At 39.5% G+C, this 16875-nt stretch overlaps 1 protein-coding gene and 1 long non-coding RNA gene across 4 annotated transcripts in view; both read left to right on the forward strand.

Moving 5' to 3' along the window:
- Window positions 1–7188: 7188 nt before the first annotated feature.
- LOC139965714 (uncharacterized) lies at window positions 7189–12104 on the forward strand. 2 transcript variants are annotated; one of them, XR_011792366.1, is made up of 3 exons: window positions 7189–7633; window positions 9087–9301; window positions 10924–12104. It is a non-coding gene; the product is annotated as an uncharacterized lncRNA (long non-coding RNA). The 2 variants fall into 2 exon arrangements; XR_011792367.1 differs by lacking the exon at window positions 7189–7633 and adding an exon at window positions 7650–8285.
- A 1016-nt stretch (window positions 12105–13120) lies between these two features.
- Window positions 13121–16875, forward strand: part of LOC139965702 (uncharacterized) — a 151458-nt gene continuing 147703 nt past the window's right edge. The window contains exons 1-2 of one of the 2 annotated variants that reach the window (XM_071968345.1): window positions 13121–13380; window positions 15249–15663. In XM_071968345.1, coding sequence (XP_071824446.1) covers window positions 15313–15663 — 351 coding nt within the window. In that variant the 5' untranslated portion in view covers window positions 13121–13380; window positions 15249–15312. The remainder of the gene's footprint in view (window positions 13381–15248; window positions 15664–16875) is intronic. The other variant, XM_071968344.1, reaches the window with a different exon arrangement.

The raw sequence follows: 16875 nt of genomic DNA on the forward strand, positions 1-16875 counted from the left end.
ACGACAGTCGGAAATTCCGACTGTCGCACTCCAATTTTACAACTCTCGTCAGTTTTACCAAGTTTGGGGTGAGACACCCCCCCCCCCTATAGCGACGTCCCAGCGTGTACCCAGTGTTCTCACTGTGGAGTAAACTCCGGTATCACTCAACAAGGTAACATGGGATGCGCTGCCACGGAATATGCTCCCTATATAATTTCCCCAATGTGGGGGGAACGTGTCCCCCCCCCCCTGGATTGACGCCCCTGGTCCGGGGACATTTTGGGACATCGTTCCTATAGGCCTATATCTGAGGCCCTGGGGTCATTCCTTGACCGATTTGGTGCAATAAAATGTGCCCATTTCGAAGTGAATTTATTCACAGATTGTTAGTTGTCATGGGTTCGAACAAATGAGGGGTATTCTATCCTGAAACATAAGGAAAAATGGGAACCAGATGGGTTTCCAGTTCGCCGCATCATTTGTCAACTTGCACTAGTTCTAATGTTCAAGTCAATTGGAATCACTAATAAAAGAAAAAATCGTGAACTTTATTGCAGATTTCCTGAGTGACGAATTAATATAATTTTCTCCCGAAATCACGCAACCAGATAGCTGCTATCCAGCCTGGCAAGTGCCATTTCCAGCGATCTGGCAGGTACTGAAATCTGAAATTTTCTTGGTACGTATGTAAGTATTTATAAATGGTCAATTAGCTCTTAGCTAACACATCATTCATTCATGTGTTTTTACCTTTGCTATGATGGGTGTGGGTGGTGCACATTCAGTAACCTTGTGCGTGGCAGTCTTACTTAACCGAGAGCATCTTTAGTGCAAACCTGTGGGGTGTTGGTGGTTTTTGCAGTGAAACGTAGACAAACCATTGAGTGCGGGTTTGGGCTTTGAACAAAACATCAAAATGGAAAGGTTGTGGGAATTTCATCTATACCATCGTTCTTACACTCATGACAATTGCTAGTCGCAAACAGAGCATTATTGAAATTCAACGTATTTGAGGCAATAGCTTTCTCAGTGAAAGAAATGATGAAAGGCTGACGTCATGGTCGAAACATGTCTTCAAATGGGGATTTAGGCTCTAGTACATGTGAGCCCTAAAAAGTGTTTTCCATTCATCTTAATTATTTTAGCATATGAAATTCAATGCATAAAGTTATGAACAGTTGTTGATTTTCTAATTTGTTTGTAACTTTCTGAAATACAACGAAATATATTTTACTGCTTCCTAACTATTTGCTTATTTTACTACATTTTACTAATTCAATGCAAAGTATACTACATAAAATGCCTCGACGATGGAAAAAAGTTGCCGACAACTGCTGAAGTACAGTGGTTTGGCGCATTCAGTGTTTCATGTGGTCGAGGCACGTTGCAGCATTTGTTGAATGATATAGTGAACCATGATAACCTGAATACATCCATTAAGAAAAGTGAATGGTGATGTGGGGAGGAGGGGGGGGGGGGTTGAGGGTATCAGGTACACCAATGGGTAACTTACTGTATAGCCTTTGTATGTTTTGTCGTCGTCGTCGTCGTCGTCATTGTTATTGTGATTATTATCATCATTATCATTGTCAGTAACGTTATCATTTTCATGATCGTTATCATTATCACTGTCATTATAGTCGTCCTTGGCGTCTTGTTGTCATTGTCTTTATCGTCGTCGTCGTCGTCGTCGTCGTTAAAATCAAGTCTTCTGAAGGGTGTAGTGCTGTAGGCAACTGAGATCGTATACTCATTTTACAGTACACTTTCAATCAAGTTTATTTCAAGCTCGTTATCACATTTTTGTTTCTCTTACTATATATTTATACTATTTCTACCTTGCCATGTGTATTTTTACATTTATACTATATTTTTGGTTTAAAATAAAAAACAAAACAATAAAAGTCTGAGTCATTGTATTTCAATTGCTATAGTTCTCTGGGGTATTATATCCAGAAACAGACCTCTTTTGGATTCCTATGCGATGGTGATGTTGTGTGGATGTGTGTGGATGTGACACTTCCTTGTAAACACAATATCTCGATATTTGAGCTTGGCTTAAACTCATACTTTACATGTGGGTAACACATATTGAGTAGATTTCTATTGTGTTTAGTGGAAGTCAAAGTACGCCATGTGAGGTCACCAGAGGTCAAACTGAAACCTACTGGAAAATGATAGGTACCACTTCATATGTAAGGGATGGGCATTTCCAGTAATTTATATTGATGGGCCACCACTGCCAGAGTCCGCCCCCCCCCCTTTATTAACCTAGGTCAGCTTATGGTGTAACCAATTGAAAACTATACTGGAAAATGATAGGTAGGACTTTAGATTTAAGGAGAGCCATTTCCAGTAATTTCCACTGGTGGGGTACCCCTGTTCGTTGACCCAACATCTCCAGTAGGTTTCAAGTGGTTACCCCATGAGCTGACCTAGGCCATCCATGAAGGGGTCAATTATTTGATGACTGGCGAAGCTACCCCACCACCAATAATCACTGACGATGACCATGTGTTCCTCCAGGGGCCACACCTGACACATTGTACTTACTTTTATGGGGTTACCAATGAAAGCTGATCTAGGGTAGCTTTTATAGGTGAATTTAAAATTGCCCTCCCAGCCACACCCACCACACCAAGTTTGCCAGTCGTCTGGTTCCGTATACAGGAATGCACTGTGAACATTGTGATGTACGAGGCATTTGGTTACCTTCCTAGCTAATCAAACCCTTTGGGCTCCTGCTCTATTAGTAGCATGAACACAGTAACATATGGGTTTTCTCTCCTGACCAACGCAGTAAGTACAAGGCACCTCTCTTTCTTAGTTGACAAAAAGCCATCCATCATAGCTATAGCATATGAGAAAGAGCATTAACTTCTAGAAATAAGTAAACCCCATTGAATTCAATATTACATACTCATAGTTTCGGGGACAATGCCTTTGTGTACTAATACCCTGTAATACCCAGCTATGACACCTTGAAGCAGGAGTCATAACCAAGGAAAAACATCAGAAATGATCTCAGAGCATTTGAATGACTTGTGAATGTTCCTAGGACTCCCCTGTTTTGATTAAATTTCAGGAATATCCAGACCCGTATGGCTGTTAATGATGGAATCCATGATTACCCATGCGATAACCAAACTGGTTGTTTCAGTCGAATGGACACTTATACCCAATATTCCAGACAGCAACATTTGTGCCTGTGGGGTAAGCAATTTGACGAAGGTGGGGTTGGGGGATGGGATATGATGCCCTTATTTTAAATTGATATTACCCACAGTGGTTTCATGGGTATTGCACGTTCTATAATTAACCTATCAATTTCATGAAACGAATTTGAAGAAAACAAAGACCAAGGTGAAAAGACAAACAGATTTGGTGAAATCCGCCCAGGTCATTTGCATATTGAAATAGTGTGATGAATAGTTTATTTATTAAGTTGACATAATAAGCAACTGGTGGCATGAACAGTATAGTGTCATGGTATCACTTACCTGCAGTTGCTGCATGTGTAATTTGACTGATAATGAATGCTGGATGCTTGGTATCACAATCACTTGTAATGTTACCATATGCTTAATACATTGATAAGAAATGTACATCTTAAACAGTATGAGCTTATGACATCCCGCTCCCTCCCTTGCCTCCTCCCCTGCCCCCTCCTCCCTTCCCCCTCCCCCAAATAATCCTCACCTGGGTGAGAGGTGTTGAGTAATGCTTTTCAATGTGCAGGTTAGTTAATTCCTATATTAAAGTAAAGTAAATCTATGAAAACGTTTCTCTTATTGTCAATGTTATCACTAGTAGACGTGAAATGTAGGGCTTTCAGAGCTGTGGAAAGAAAAGTGGTGAGATATTAACAAATGTTGCAGTCAGGGACGTCGCTAGAGGGGGGGGGGGTGGGGATGTCTCACCCACAAACTTGGTAAAACTAACGATAGTTGGAAAATTGGAGTTCGACAGTCGGAATTCCCGACTGTCGCACTCTAATTTATCTAGGCATATTCATATATTCCTGTGATTGTGAATGACCTAAAATTGGAATTGTCATGACACTGACCGTATCGTTGACGAGTAGCGGGGGGGGGGGGGGGTTAGGGGAGGGGTATACAAGGCAGCAGTCGGAACTTTCTGGCTTCAAAACCCATCTTGGTGGATTTTCAGCCAATACACACACCCCCCCCCCCCTTAATCATCAGGTCTTAGCAACGTCCCTTGTTGTAGTTAAGCGTTTGTGCGTTTGTTTTTAGAACTTGTTTAGTTTGTGTTCTATTTTTTCATGAGCAGCACATGATTAGAGTATCAATGTAAAGCCTTGCCGCGGGCGTTCTCTGGGCAGGACAGCAAATAGATACGGGAAAATAGCTGTATGCACTAGGCTGTATATACTATACTCGCTTCTAATCGCTCTAATCGCTTCCCGATGAGTTATGAAACTTAATTCGCCCGTAGTACCAAGGCCTTCACAAAATCCGGCAACACACCACTTCATCGATAACAAGTGATCTGGTATATTAGTGACGTCTAGAGGTCGTGCACTGACCTACATGGAATGTGACCACTTCCGACTTTGCAATTTCCCAAAATCAGGCCCCGAAAACGAAGAAATTCCAAGGGCACTGCACTGTATGGATATCTAGCGATAACTAGAAATGAAAATCCCAAGATCTTCCCTAAACTGAAGGCAGATAGAGAATCGAAGCCTTCAGTGTGTAATGAACTTGTATTGTAGCCGCGACGATTCACCTACAAAAAGCAATGATCTACAGGAGATGCGATCAGGTCGAACATGATGTGTGACTGATGACAATCTTCAAAAAGGTTATGGATGGAAAAAAAAAAAACTACTGGGGAATTCTTGGTTCTCATGCAAAAGTGTACATCTGGTTGGTCAATTCAAGCCCGGGAAAAGCCATTTCCAGTGATCTGGGGGGTATCAAAACCAGACTTTTTGGGTACGCTGCGCGCCAACCAATAGTGGCGCTCCGCTTAGATAGTAATTCGCGCCCTCCGGGTAAGAAATTCCTAGATACGCCCCTGTACATATCTTGATATTTACTAGAACCTATTAGCTTTGTACAGTTCTAATGTGCAGTCTTTCTACCTTTTGCAGTACAACTCTATCTTTGTTGTTGACACTCTCCACTTTGGAGAAGGTTTCTGTGTTTACCTGTTCAGTAGTAACAATAAAAACAAACCAACTAGCTCGTTACAATATATAATAAGCTTTACGTCTTTGCTCATGTTACATACTAGAGGAGCAATATATGCAATAAACACTCACATGTCTTCCATGACAACCCCAACTTATCAGAAAGAGACCTGTAGAGTAGTTGGGCTCTCATGCAATTTTCCTCAACCCTTACAATTGTCTGAGGTATGAAAAATTCTTTCATATAAATGTCAACTTGCTAATAAAAAATAAAGATAACTACAAGATTAAAGGTCCAAGCACCAACACACTACTCAATGGCACTCATGTTAGAAACAAGTACGTTATCGTTCACTACCACATATTTTATTCAACTTATTATGTTATTATAAATATTCTAGCAGTTTCCAACAAAGGTGTTCTTGAAAAAAATATTATCTCTTTTTGTTTGTTTTGCACTTGCTTCATATTCAGCCCCAGTAGCTAATAAGTGTGATACTGGGTTTGCCACTCCTCTATTTGAATGCAGCCTTTCAAATGGTAGAGGTCAAAGAACATTTGAGACCTGTCACAAGACTTGCCTAACTGTTAAACCAGGTAAGGTGGATTTTTCACATGTTTGCTATCTCACATTTATTTCAAGAATTTTCTATTTCACATTTTATAGATTGTGTAAAAAAAGGCTGTACTTATTCATTGAACTTGCATGGTAATAAGTTTCATAAAAGTTTCAACGATAGCTTCATTCATTGATATTGAATTTTTTTTCTGTAAAAAGGACATGCTGTAGTGTGCAATGATTCTGTTAAAGTATCAACTACTGCACCATTGGTGCTCTTGTCATAGTAATGATTATGCACATTTTATCCATTTCTTCAGAGCTTTAACCTCTATATTTAGCTTTCCAAAATGTTCAAACAAACTTTCAAACGGTGTAACTAAGATTGAAATAAACATGTTAATCAATTTACCTTTTAATTCATTTGTTTGTATTATTTGTCTATACATTTTAATTATTTGTATGTATTTTAGATCCTCCTGCCAGCAGGAACTCGCGAGGAAGCCTCATTGGCTTATCAAAGCCGCAAGCTGACCGAAGCCAGTCTCTTACATTCATATTGAACGTCCATGAATTGTCAATTGTCAACAACTCTGTTACTGGACGACAATCCGGTTATATAGTTTGGACGAAAGGAAGAAAATTTCTACTTAGCAATTACTTGGCAGGGGCGTATCCAGGATTTTCTAACCCGGGGGCGCGAATTACTATCTAAGCGGAGCGCCACCATCGGTTGGCGCGGAGCGTACAAGAAAATGTCTGGTTTTGATACCCCCTCATGCAGATAACCGGAAATGGCACTTCTCGGGCTTGAAAATGACCAACCAGATGTACACTTTTGACTGAGAACCAAGTATTTCCCAATAGTTTTTTTTCCATCCATAACCTTTTTGAAGATTGTCACCAGTCACACATCATGTTCGACCTGATCGCATGTCCTGTGGATAATTGCTTTTGTAGGTGATTCTACGTCGCGGCCCACAATACCCGACAGCCCCACTTTTGAAGGTTTTAAGCCCATATTTTGTTCAGATTTTGAAAATTCACATTTCTCGTGAATAAACTATCTTTAAGGAATACCCATAATGTTGCACAAAATTTCATCTTTGGACAACCAATATAGAAAAATCTCATTCAACCCCTAACAGACAGGTCAAAATTGCACGAGTAGAGGGAAGTATGATGAAGAATGTTGTTCAGGAAATTTTCGAAACTTCAGACACAGTTAATTTATTGGTGTAGAAATATTAAGACCTCTTAAAACGGCTATTATAAACCTTCGTTGAAGGAAATGAAAATTACCAGATATTTACGATATCAGATGTCAGATATTTCGAAACCGAACACTACATACATAGTCGTAGGAGGCGGGGAGGTTGCAGCACCCTCCCCCCCCCCCCCCCAACCAGATATTTTTTTCTGAAAATTCGGGCAATATGCTGAGAATTTTTTTGGGGCACCTACTGAAAGAAAAATAAATTGCAATGATGTACACTGAAAAAATAAACTAGTCAATATTGCCACGGACTAACGTTAAATTAGTTTGTAACGTTAGTCAATGCACACGAACTAGCAAAAATCTTCGTTTCATCGCTGCTTCTTAGTCAGTTTACACTGACTAAGGAAAATATAATCGCAGCTTAGTCGATGGCGACGGACTAAGGTATTTTAACCCATGGACTAAGAACGATACGGACACCCGATTTACGCCATAATCGTAGCTTAGTCGGTCGGTCGACGGACTAATGTATTTTAACCCAAGTCGATTCACTTCAATTTGGAAACCGAGAGGCAACGGCAGCTTGCTGGACTTGGCATAGTTTCATACGATCACTCTAAGCAACTTTCAACCGTAAATCACCCAAGAAGGTCTTTAGAAGAATGGAGGTATTAACTGCCATCATCGGCCTACCTGTTATTCCTTTAACTTGAAGGTAAAATTAAAGTTAATTGTTAGGCCACTGGCACTAGTACTCATGTATTATGGTTAGTGTAACGCTACCGTTGTCACGCTGGCTTTTCGCAATACACAAGTGCAATGACAGTGAGTAGCCTATAGGCTTCTACTGGGTACTGCAGTGCATTCTCAACACTAAAGTGTGCATTCTAAACACCAATTAAAAATGTGTTATGTGTGTATTGGGCTAGACTGAACAGTGGCACATAATCTTCTAATTTATTCCCAAACAAATGCTGGAACTATAAGTCTCAATAGTTTATTTGAAGTCTACACTCATTTGGTAAAGATTTCCTGTAATATCCCATGTGAATCTAAATGGGTAGGCTTTGTGATATTGAATAAGCAAGGCTAGACCTTCAAACGTACAGTCACAGTAGGCTGAACAAATTATGTTGGCCAGTCAACGGTATTATATGTTGCGAGCAGTCAGGATGCACGCTTCAGTTCTATTTAACCTTTTCATTTATCATTTTTTAGTATTTAATTTCCGGTCACGCTCATGAAACAATTGCGACATTCCTTCACGGTCGACTTGTTTACTGTAAGAAGTATTAACCGTTTTTTCTCAGGAAAGCTTGATAGTCTGAAGTTATTATAACATGTGCTTTTAGTATACTGCCAAAAGAGTAAGTTGTTGTATTTGTATTGATATTTTATGTAGAAGTAACGGAAAATTTAGTATGTTTAGTTTGGTCTATAATTGCACGTTTTTTTTCTGTCCAATGTAGTGCAGGGTTCACTTGCGCGAATTCAAATTATTCTGTTTATGTATATGTATATGCATCGATTCGTAGATTATGATGTTTTTTGACATTTATTTGTAATTCAAGCATATCTGTTTAGTAGCAAAGTTTAAAGGTTAAGATTAATTAGTTTTCTCTTTTTGATCCTAGATTGAATGAAACTCATTGACGTAAATAATAGATCAGATGATACAGTTTAACGCAGTTGCTAAAACTCTGGGTATTCTCTAGTCTTCGCCGGTCCATTATATACTTTAGTACTACTAGTAAGACTAAATCAAAACGACCGAAAGACAAACTTAGTGTAACAAAGTATTGATTCTCCTCTAGCCTAGGTCTAAACAGGCTTGTTATGTGAGCAAGCAAAATAACAACTAAAAACGATTAGGCCTATAAATAAGTTGGCTCAGTGCATTTCTGTTTCTAAAATTTTATATTTTTAAAGATCATAAAAACAAACAAAGATTTAGCCCATGTTTTATTATCTCTGTATTCTGGGCATTTGATTCTGGTTGCAATGGTGATGACACTCTCGTTCAAATTTTCAGCTTTATACAGTCTGCTTCAAACTTTGGGATTGTTTTTTGAGACTATAGTGGAAGCAAATCTCACATAACTTTGTGGTGACAACTTTATTTATTTATTTTTTCAAATGATGAATACTTTGCTGTTTCGTTTTTCCAGCAGGAATTGAAAAGCCAAATATCTAAGTCAAGGGTGAGGTTTCCTGTGATGTACGACACCAGTGTGGAGGCAACAACAGAAGAGGAGAACTGTGTTATATATGGCTTAAAGACATGTTTTAAGATGATATATTGGTACCCTTCGCAGAACAAAAGAGTTTATCCAAGAGTCCAAAAAGCAAAGGAACAAGTACCATAGAGAAAAAAGATGGAAGAGTGAGTTTAACTATTGTACCCAACTGTTTAATGATATTAAAGATACTTTTCATAACCTGTTTTAAAAAAAAAACAGTCTAGTATATCATTTACGTGCAAGCTTCATAAGTTTGGTCAAATTTTCACTGATCTGTAGAGCGGGAGTCCAGAGGGTTTGGTTAGCTGGGAAGGTAACCAATTGCCTGGTACATCACAATGTTCACAATGCATTCCTGTATATGAAACCTGACGACTGGCAAACCGACTGTGGTGGATGTGGCTGGGAGAGCAATTTTAAAGTCACCTAACAGCTAACCTAGATCAGTTTTCATGGTAACCACATCAAAGTAAGAACAATGTGTCAGGTATGGCCCCAAGAGCAACAAATGGCCATCGCCAGTAATTATTGGTGGTGGGGTACCCCTGCCAGTGATCAACAATTGACCACTCACGGCTGACCTAGGTCAGCTCATGAGGTAACCACTTGAAACCTACTGGAAAATGTTGGTTAGGACTTCAGATACAAGGGATGGGCATTGCCAGTAATTTTTATTGGTGGGGTACCCCTGCCAGTAGACCCCCAATATGCCCATCCCCTCATTGACCTAGGTGAGCTCATGATTTGACCAGTTGAAACCTACAGGAAAATGATAGGTATCACTTCATATGTAAGGATGGGCATTTCCAGTATTTTATATTGGTGGGCCACCACTGCCAGAGTCCGCCCATCCCTTACATATAGAATCCTGTCAATCATTTTCCAGTAGTTTTCAACTGGTTAAATCATGAGCTGACCTAGATCAATGAGGGGGGGGGGCATTTTGGGGGTCTACTGGCAGGGGTACCCCACTAATATAAAATACTGGAAATGCCCATCCCTTACATATGAAGTGATACCATTTTCCAGTAGTTTTCAACTGGTTACATCATGAGCTCATCTAGGTCAATGGGGGATGGGCATTTTGGGGGTCTACTGGCAGGGGTACCCCACCAATAAAAATTACTGGCAATGCCCATCAGTTGTATCTGAAGTCCTAACCAACATTTTCCAGTAGGTTTCAAGTGGTTTCCTCATGAGCTGACCTAGGTCAGCCTTGAGGGGTCAATTGTTGATCACTGGCAGGGGTACCCCACCACCAATAATTACTGGCGATGGCCATTTGTTGCTCTTGGGGCCATACCTGACACATTGTACTTACTTTGATGTGTTATTATGATAACTGATCTAGGTTAGCTATCAGGTGACTTTAAAATTGCTCTCCCAGCCACACCCACCACAGTCGGTTTGCAAGTCGTCTGGTTTCATATACAGGAATGCACTGTGAACATTGTGATGTACAAGGCAATTGGTTACCTTCCCAGCTAACCAAACCCTCTGGGCTCCCGGTCTATTGGGATCATTATTAACATGATTAACATAATTATTAAGCTTTGAAAAATAACTTGGTGTTATGCTGTGCAAAGCTAATAATTATTTGGTAAAGCTGCTATTCCTGGCTTATAATTTGAGGGACCTAGATTTAAATGTATACTTCCCAATATGTTATAAAATTTTAATGTAAATGTATGTTTATGATAATGTGAGTTATCATGTGCTATATCTGTATCTGTGCTTACACGTATATCATATTTTCTGTTCACAGGTCAATTATGGTGCAGATTTTGGCTTCCTGAAGACAAGTGGGAGGCCATTTGTAGTTAGGAGAAACACTCTTTGTTCGTGAAGACTTAACTGGTGTCGATTTGGGGTACCACTTTAAAACGAAAGTCATGAGGAACCCTTGCCCAAGATTCAACTTTGCATTATTGTGCAGTGCTATACTTTTGCGATTCATGTTTGATCAATTAACTTGTCTTAACTTTGTTGGAATAAAATCATATTTTCAGATTTTTGTTTACAGTGATTTCTTCCCTATCTGTCGAAAGTCAGCCTTTGTAGACATCAGAAGTTTTATCAGAAATAAATACTGCCAACGTACACATTATTTGTGTTTCTTCTGCTCTCTTTTCTTTCAGTGATGCTAGTCAGTGAAACTAGTCGGGTTTAATTCTTTCAGTGATTCTAGTCAGTGCAACTAGTCAGTCGATACCGACTAAGAAAGGTTAGTCGGGAGAGGCACCATCCTGACTAATGTAAAACCTGCTATAAACTAGTCGGTGGCTCATATAAATTAGTCGGTAAAGACCGACTAATGTCACCAACTAATGTAACTGACTAATATACATTTACCGACTAAGAAATTGTTGATCGACTAAGTTGACGGACTAAGATGACCCACTAAGAAATCCAACTGACTAAGGAATAAATTAGTCGGTATAGCAACTGACTAAGGCTATGTTAGTCGGGAGAGGCACCAGATGGACTAACGTTATGTTAGTCGGTGAACCAATTTAAGTTTTCAGTGTAGCTAAAGGAAATGAATAGTTTAAAAATTATCTCCTTGGTAATTAAAATAAAGTTCTAAGCTTGGCCGACTAATTCGCCATTACTAATGTAAAAGAGAGTTTTGACATAATTGGACCTCCATGCCTTTTTCCCATCTACATAAGACATTTCGTTGTTTACATTAGCATCTGGCGGTATACTGCGCAACTTTCACGGACCGTACGGTAGACGATGGCATGTGATGTAATAACCGATGCTTGCTTATATGATATTGGCTCGAACATGTTGAACGCGCGCTCAGCGCGCGAAAAAATGTTGGTTATATTTTTCGGGCAAGTCGTTACAGCCCCCAAGTCCAATTGGGCTCCTACGCTTTTGACTATACACACATATACAGTTTTGAGGCTGTTCATCCTGGAACGCCGTTTTCATGCTCACTGATATGATGTGACATCTGCTCTTTGCTTTACAAATTCGAACAGGCGTGTAGCGAGGAATTTGCCAAAAGAGGGGCGAAGCCTGTAGGCAAACTATCTAAGCGAAGCGCCACCATGAGTTGGCGCGAAGCGTATAAGAAAATTTTGGCCGAAAATACCTCCCAGATCGCTGGAAATGACACTTCCAGGCCTTGTAAATTGCATGTAAGCCTTTATCTATTTTGAAATTACTAGCGATATCATAGACAAATTTTGTTCGGGGGGGGGGGGGGCTGTCGCCCCCTTCCCGAAATGCGTCATATTCTCCGACGACTCGGTCGAGTTCAAGACCAGCCACAGTTGGTTTCATAGCACATTGTAAATTTGTTTAAGGCGTCCATACACATACACGCGTTATGATAGACCATATATAGTATATATATAGATACATTAGTGAGAGAGGAAAAATGGAAACGTCAAAAATGGAGTTGTCTGTGTAAGGGGTAGGGTGAGGCGCACGCCTCTTCCGATCTCGATCCGTCACTGGCTACCCTGTGTATATAATAGGGATCAGCACTGTTATTATGTCACTGTTCCTCATTCTCTTTCCGGTGTCTTGGCGTTTTTCTTTTACTCCCTCCTTTTCTCCTTTTTCTCTCTTTCTTCTTTTTCTTTTCCCTTCCTTCCTCTCCTCCTCCTCTTTCCCTCCTCTTTTTTCTTCTCTTTTTCTTCTCTCCTCTTCATCTTACCCGGGGGGCGCGCGCCCCCAACGCCCCCCCCCCTGGATACGCGCCTGCAAAGTTGGATCTATAGACCAAGACTCATGGACAGTGTGGATATGAATTTTTGTAACCACATTTCTAGTTACATTTGGAACCGATCAGCCATCCTAATATATCGCAATCTGAAACTCGGTCATAGCGCTGTGGAAATTCCCTTTATTGCGACATCGTGTTACAAAAGGGGGAACTCCCATGACGTCACCCGACGTTCTACATACTGCTTGACGGCTGTTGAACAATGCATTGATTGGATGTGTGTCTCTTTGCAAGTTACATTCAGTTACGTTGCACTGTGTGGTACTATGTGGTACGTATAGTTTGGAAAACACTACCACCAGAAAACAAATACCATTACCAGCCTAAACTAGTGATCTGGGTGTATATCACTTCAGAACGTTTCCTGTTGCCTCTTTGCTACTACAAGGACTGTAATCTTCACCTTTCGCATGGAACACAATCCATTGGATCATGTCTGAGCGAGACTCGAGTTAGGCTTAGCCTAGACTGGTCAACCTGGTACTTCTACTATTGCAACCTATTTCGAAGTTGCGATTCAGTTTGCGATAAACTTCACATCAGAGATTATTTAAATTTTAGGTTTCAACACTTACCTATCAAAATGTAGACAATAGCCTAACATAAGGCGTAGGCGTAATATTTTTTATGTAGGATAGCATCATTTGGTGCATTTGCATTGAAACTTGAAACTTATCATGGATGTAAGCTAAATGAAACCTAAGTTGGCCTTGCAACTCTACCAAATGGAACTAGTTACTTTACTGTTATTGTTAAGCTTGGCCAACTGTAATAGAAAGTAGAACGATGCCTAGCCTAGGCTAAGTGTTAGTTTAGACACAAGCAAACCTTCCCAGCATTGAATAATCACTGTAGGCCTATGGCTTGTGGAATATTATAGGACTTAATTAAGCCAAATATTATAGAATGTAAGATGCAACACTCCATCAACAAGTCTGTGTAACAAGTCTACAATTTATTCAAAATATTATCTTTCTTTTGATCGATGATATTATAAATTGCACTTATTTGCCTGATCATCTGTTAGATACTTGAGGATGGGGCCTAACTTTAGAATCCGTACCATATGAATGGGAAAGCTTACTAGGGGCTAGGAATTAGGGTTAGGAAGTAGGGTTAGGGGTTAGGAAATGGTAGGGATTCTAAATTAGTAACAAGGATGGCGTTCTTGCTTATTCGCCCAATCACAATCAGTGATCTGATAGACGCATCAAGCCATGGAGGAAGATATTACATGTATGCCAGCTAGAGGAGAGTAGAGGTTGAAATCATATGATTATGCAGGGCTTCGTGGTTCAGTTTATTAGCATAGTAATCACAACATGATCATGGAATCATGATCAGTATCTTTGATGAACTATGTCTTACATCAAGAAGTATGCATAAGGAAAAAGCAGACCTAGGTCTATGTCTTCCATTTAACAGACTGCATAACTGTTGAAGTGGCAAAAAACTTGAAGATATGTTCTAGACACCTTTTAATTTCTTATTTGGTTCTTGATATTAAATATTCATTGTTAAATTGGAACCTAATGAAGTTTGCCTGTTTTACTACCCTGATAATTGGCAACCAGTTTGTACCTTGTTATCAGAAATATCCCTAAATGAGCACTGACGATTATGTCTGGATGATCGGTTCAGTATTTATAATCAAGAGTGCCATCGTGTTTTTAACCAATGATCAGGAAAATAGGTCTCACCATACAGAAAAAAACCTAAGATATTCTCTTTGTGGTGATACATGAAGGTTGCTGTTCCCAAATAAACTTCATATAAACTTGACTCTAAACATGGGACTCTACTATAAGTATGTGACTGTTGCCTAGTGTAGTATAAGACCTACAGCAATCTACAGTACTGTATGGGACCCACATTATGTAGAAATGTTTGATGCCATGTATTTTACCAAAAGGAAGAGTATAATTATAGTGTTCATGGCCTGTTGAGACAGTCTCTTCCCCAATGCAATTTTAAACAGCACTGAGTGAATATCAAATACCCCGGTGAAAACAAAGAAACTAACCTAAGTTTGATAAGAATCAGTGCTCCTGATTGAGTGAGAAACTTGTGTGATATGGTTTGACTGGAATTATTTTGCAGGAAGTTTTATTTTTGTAGAAAGAAACTGAAATTTAACTAAAAAGCTAAAGAGGAACAAATTGCTCAACTAAAACAATGTAGTTAATCATGATTCCACAAAGTTTGTTTGATAAAATTCTCTAAAAGTAAATTTATCATATATATATACTGTATATGTAGTAGAGATACAATAGCATATGTCATTGCCACAACCTGCTCTAGGATATTTCTTGTAAGATGATTTTTGAATAATTTTTTATAAATTTCAGGTGAAAAAAAAGCAACAATTCATCCTTGTTGTGCTTGGGTTAGGTGTGTGGAAACTCTTGCACAATGAGCACAGTTGGGTCAGAACTGGTCCAGGGGGAGGTGTCAAATAGGTTTAGCAGCAGCATCGGCAGCAGCATCGATATAACCTCAGAGGCCAGGGATTTGAGCCAGCTCGACATTATTTCAACTGTAGATGAAGATGATGAAGATCTATACAATGATAGTACAGAAGGAAGTTCCTCCGTGCTCTTATCACTGAAAGAGAGCTTGACTACCTCACTGGAGGCATGCGGAGGTAACATCACTCTACTTCAGGACCTCATAGGAGAACTTGCACATTTTGATGAGAATCTTCATGCCAAATGCACTTCCAGGGCTGTTCTGGATATTCTACCAAAGAATAGAAACTTAGGGGTGAGTGATGTTAGAACAATTCTGAGATGATAACAAAGAAACCAAACTTTTTCTTTCATGACGGAGATTTGCGGGAGTAAATTGATGTATATTTTGGCTACAAAATACTTGAGAGTCAGATTATAGATAGAATTAAAATTTAGTCAACAGACCCATAATACATCTGTAGGCTGTGCTGCACATGTTCCACAGCTTCAATGTTCCTTTGACTCTGTGGACTATAAGGATACTTTTAAGATTTATTTCCTGTGGTATAAATATAAATATCATCAACTCTGTAGTACATTGATTCAAAATTACTTGAAAAGCTTTGCTTTTATAAAAGGACTTTTTTAGTCAGAAATGGGATCCAGTCCTTCCGTTCATATCATTTTTTGTCTTTGTATCCCCCTAAGCCTTGCCCAGTGATGAATTTTAGTTTCTGGGATAAGAAAGGTTTGCCTGTCCTGCCAGAAAATTCAAATCCAACACTGACTTACATCAAGACGTGACGTCAGTATAGCACATTAGTCAGACTCAATACAATCTCACTCTATGCTTCGTCTTGATATGCTCATTGTTCTCCACTGTTCCAAATATATATAAGATTAAGTTGGATTGTAATTAAGATAGACGCGAGGTTCCAAATTCACTTCTCCTGAATGATGTAGGATGTAAAATCTCTGAACTGCAGTAGGACTGTGGCACTGAAAAAATTATGGAGTTTTTTCATATACCTAATAGACTGCCACTAAAAAATGCCTTTAACAGGTTAATTTCTCTTCATCAAGTACTGTAAGTACTATAATGCAGTTGGTGTTAGGTTGTACCTCTGTGTATGTATTTGGTGTTAGGTTGGATCTGTGTGTAGTTAGTGTAAGGTTGTACCACTGTGTGTAGTTAATGTTAGGTTGTACCTCTGTGCGTGGTTAGTGTAAGGTTGTACCGCTGTGGTGTAGTTATAATGTTAGGTTGTACCTCTGTGTGTGTAGTTGGTGTTAGGTTGTACCTCTGTGTGCAGTTGACCAGTGTTAGGTTGTACAGTACTTACCTCTGTGTGTAGTTAATGTTAGGTTATACCTCTGTGTGTAGGTAGTGTTGGGTTGTACCTTTGTGTGCAGTTGACTAGTGTTAGGTTGTACAGTACCACTGTGTGTAGTTAGTGTTAGGTTGTACCTCAGTGTGTGTAGTTGGTGTTAGGTTGTACCTCTGTGTGCAGTTGACCAGTGTTAG

The sequence above is a fragment of the Apostichopus japonicus genome, chromosome 3 (assembly GCF_037975245.1).
Source record: "Apostichopus japonicus isolate 1M-3 chromosome 3, ASM3797524v1, whole genome shotgun sequence".
NCBI lineage: Eukaryota > Metazoa > Echinodermata > Holothuroidea > Aspidochirotida > Stichopodidae > Apostichopus > Apostichopus japonicus.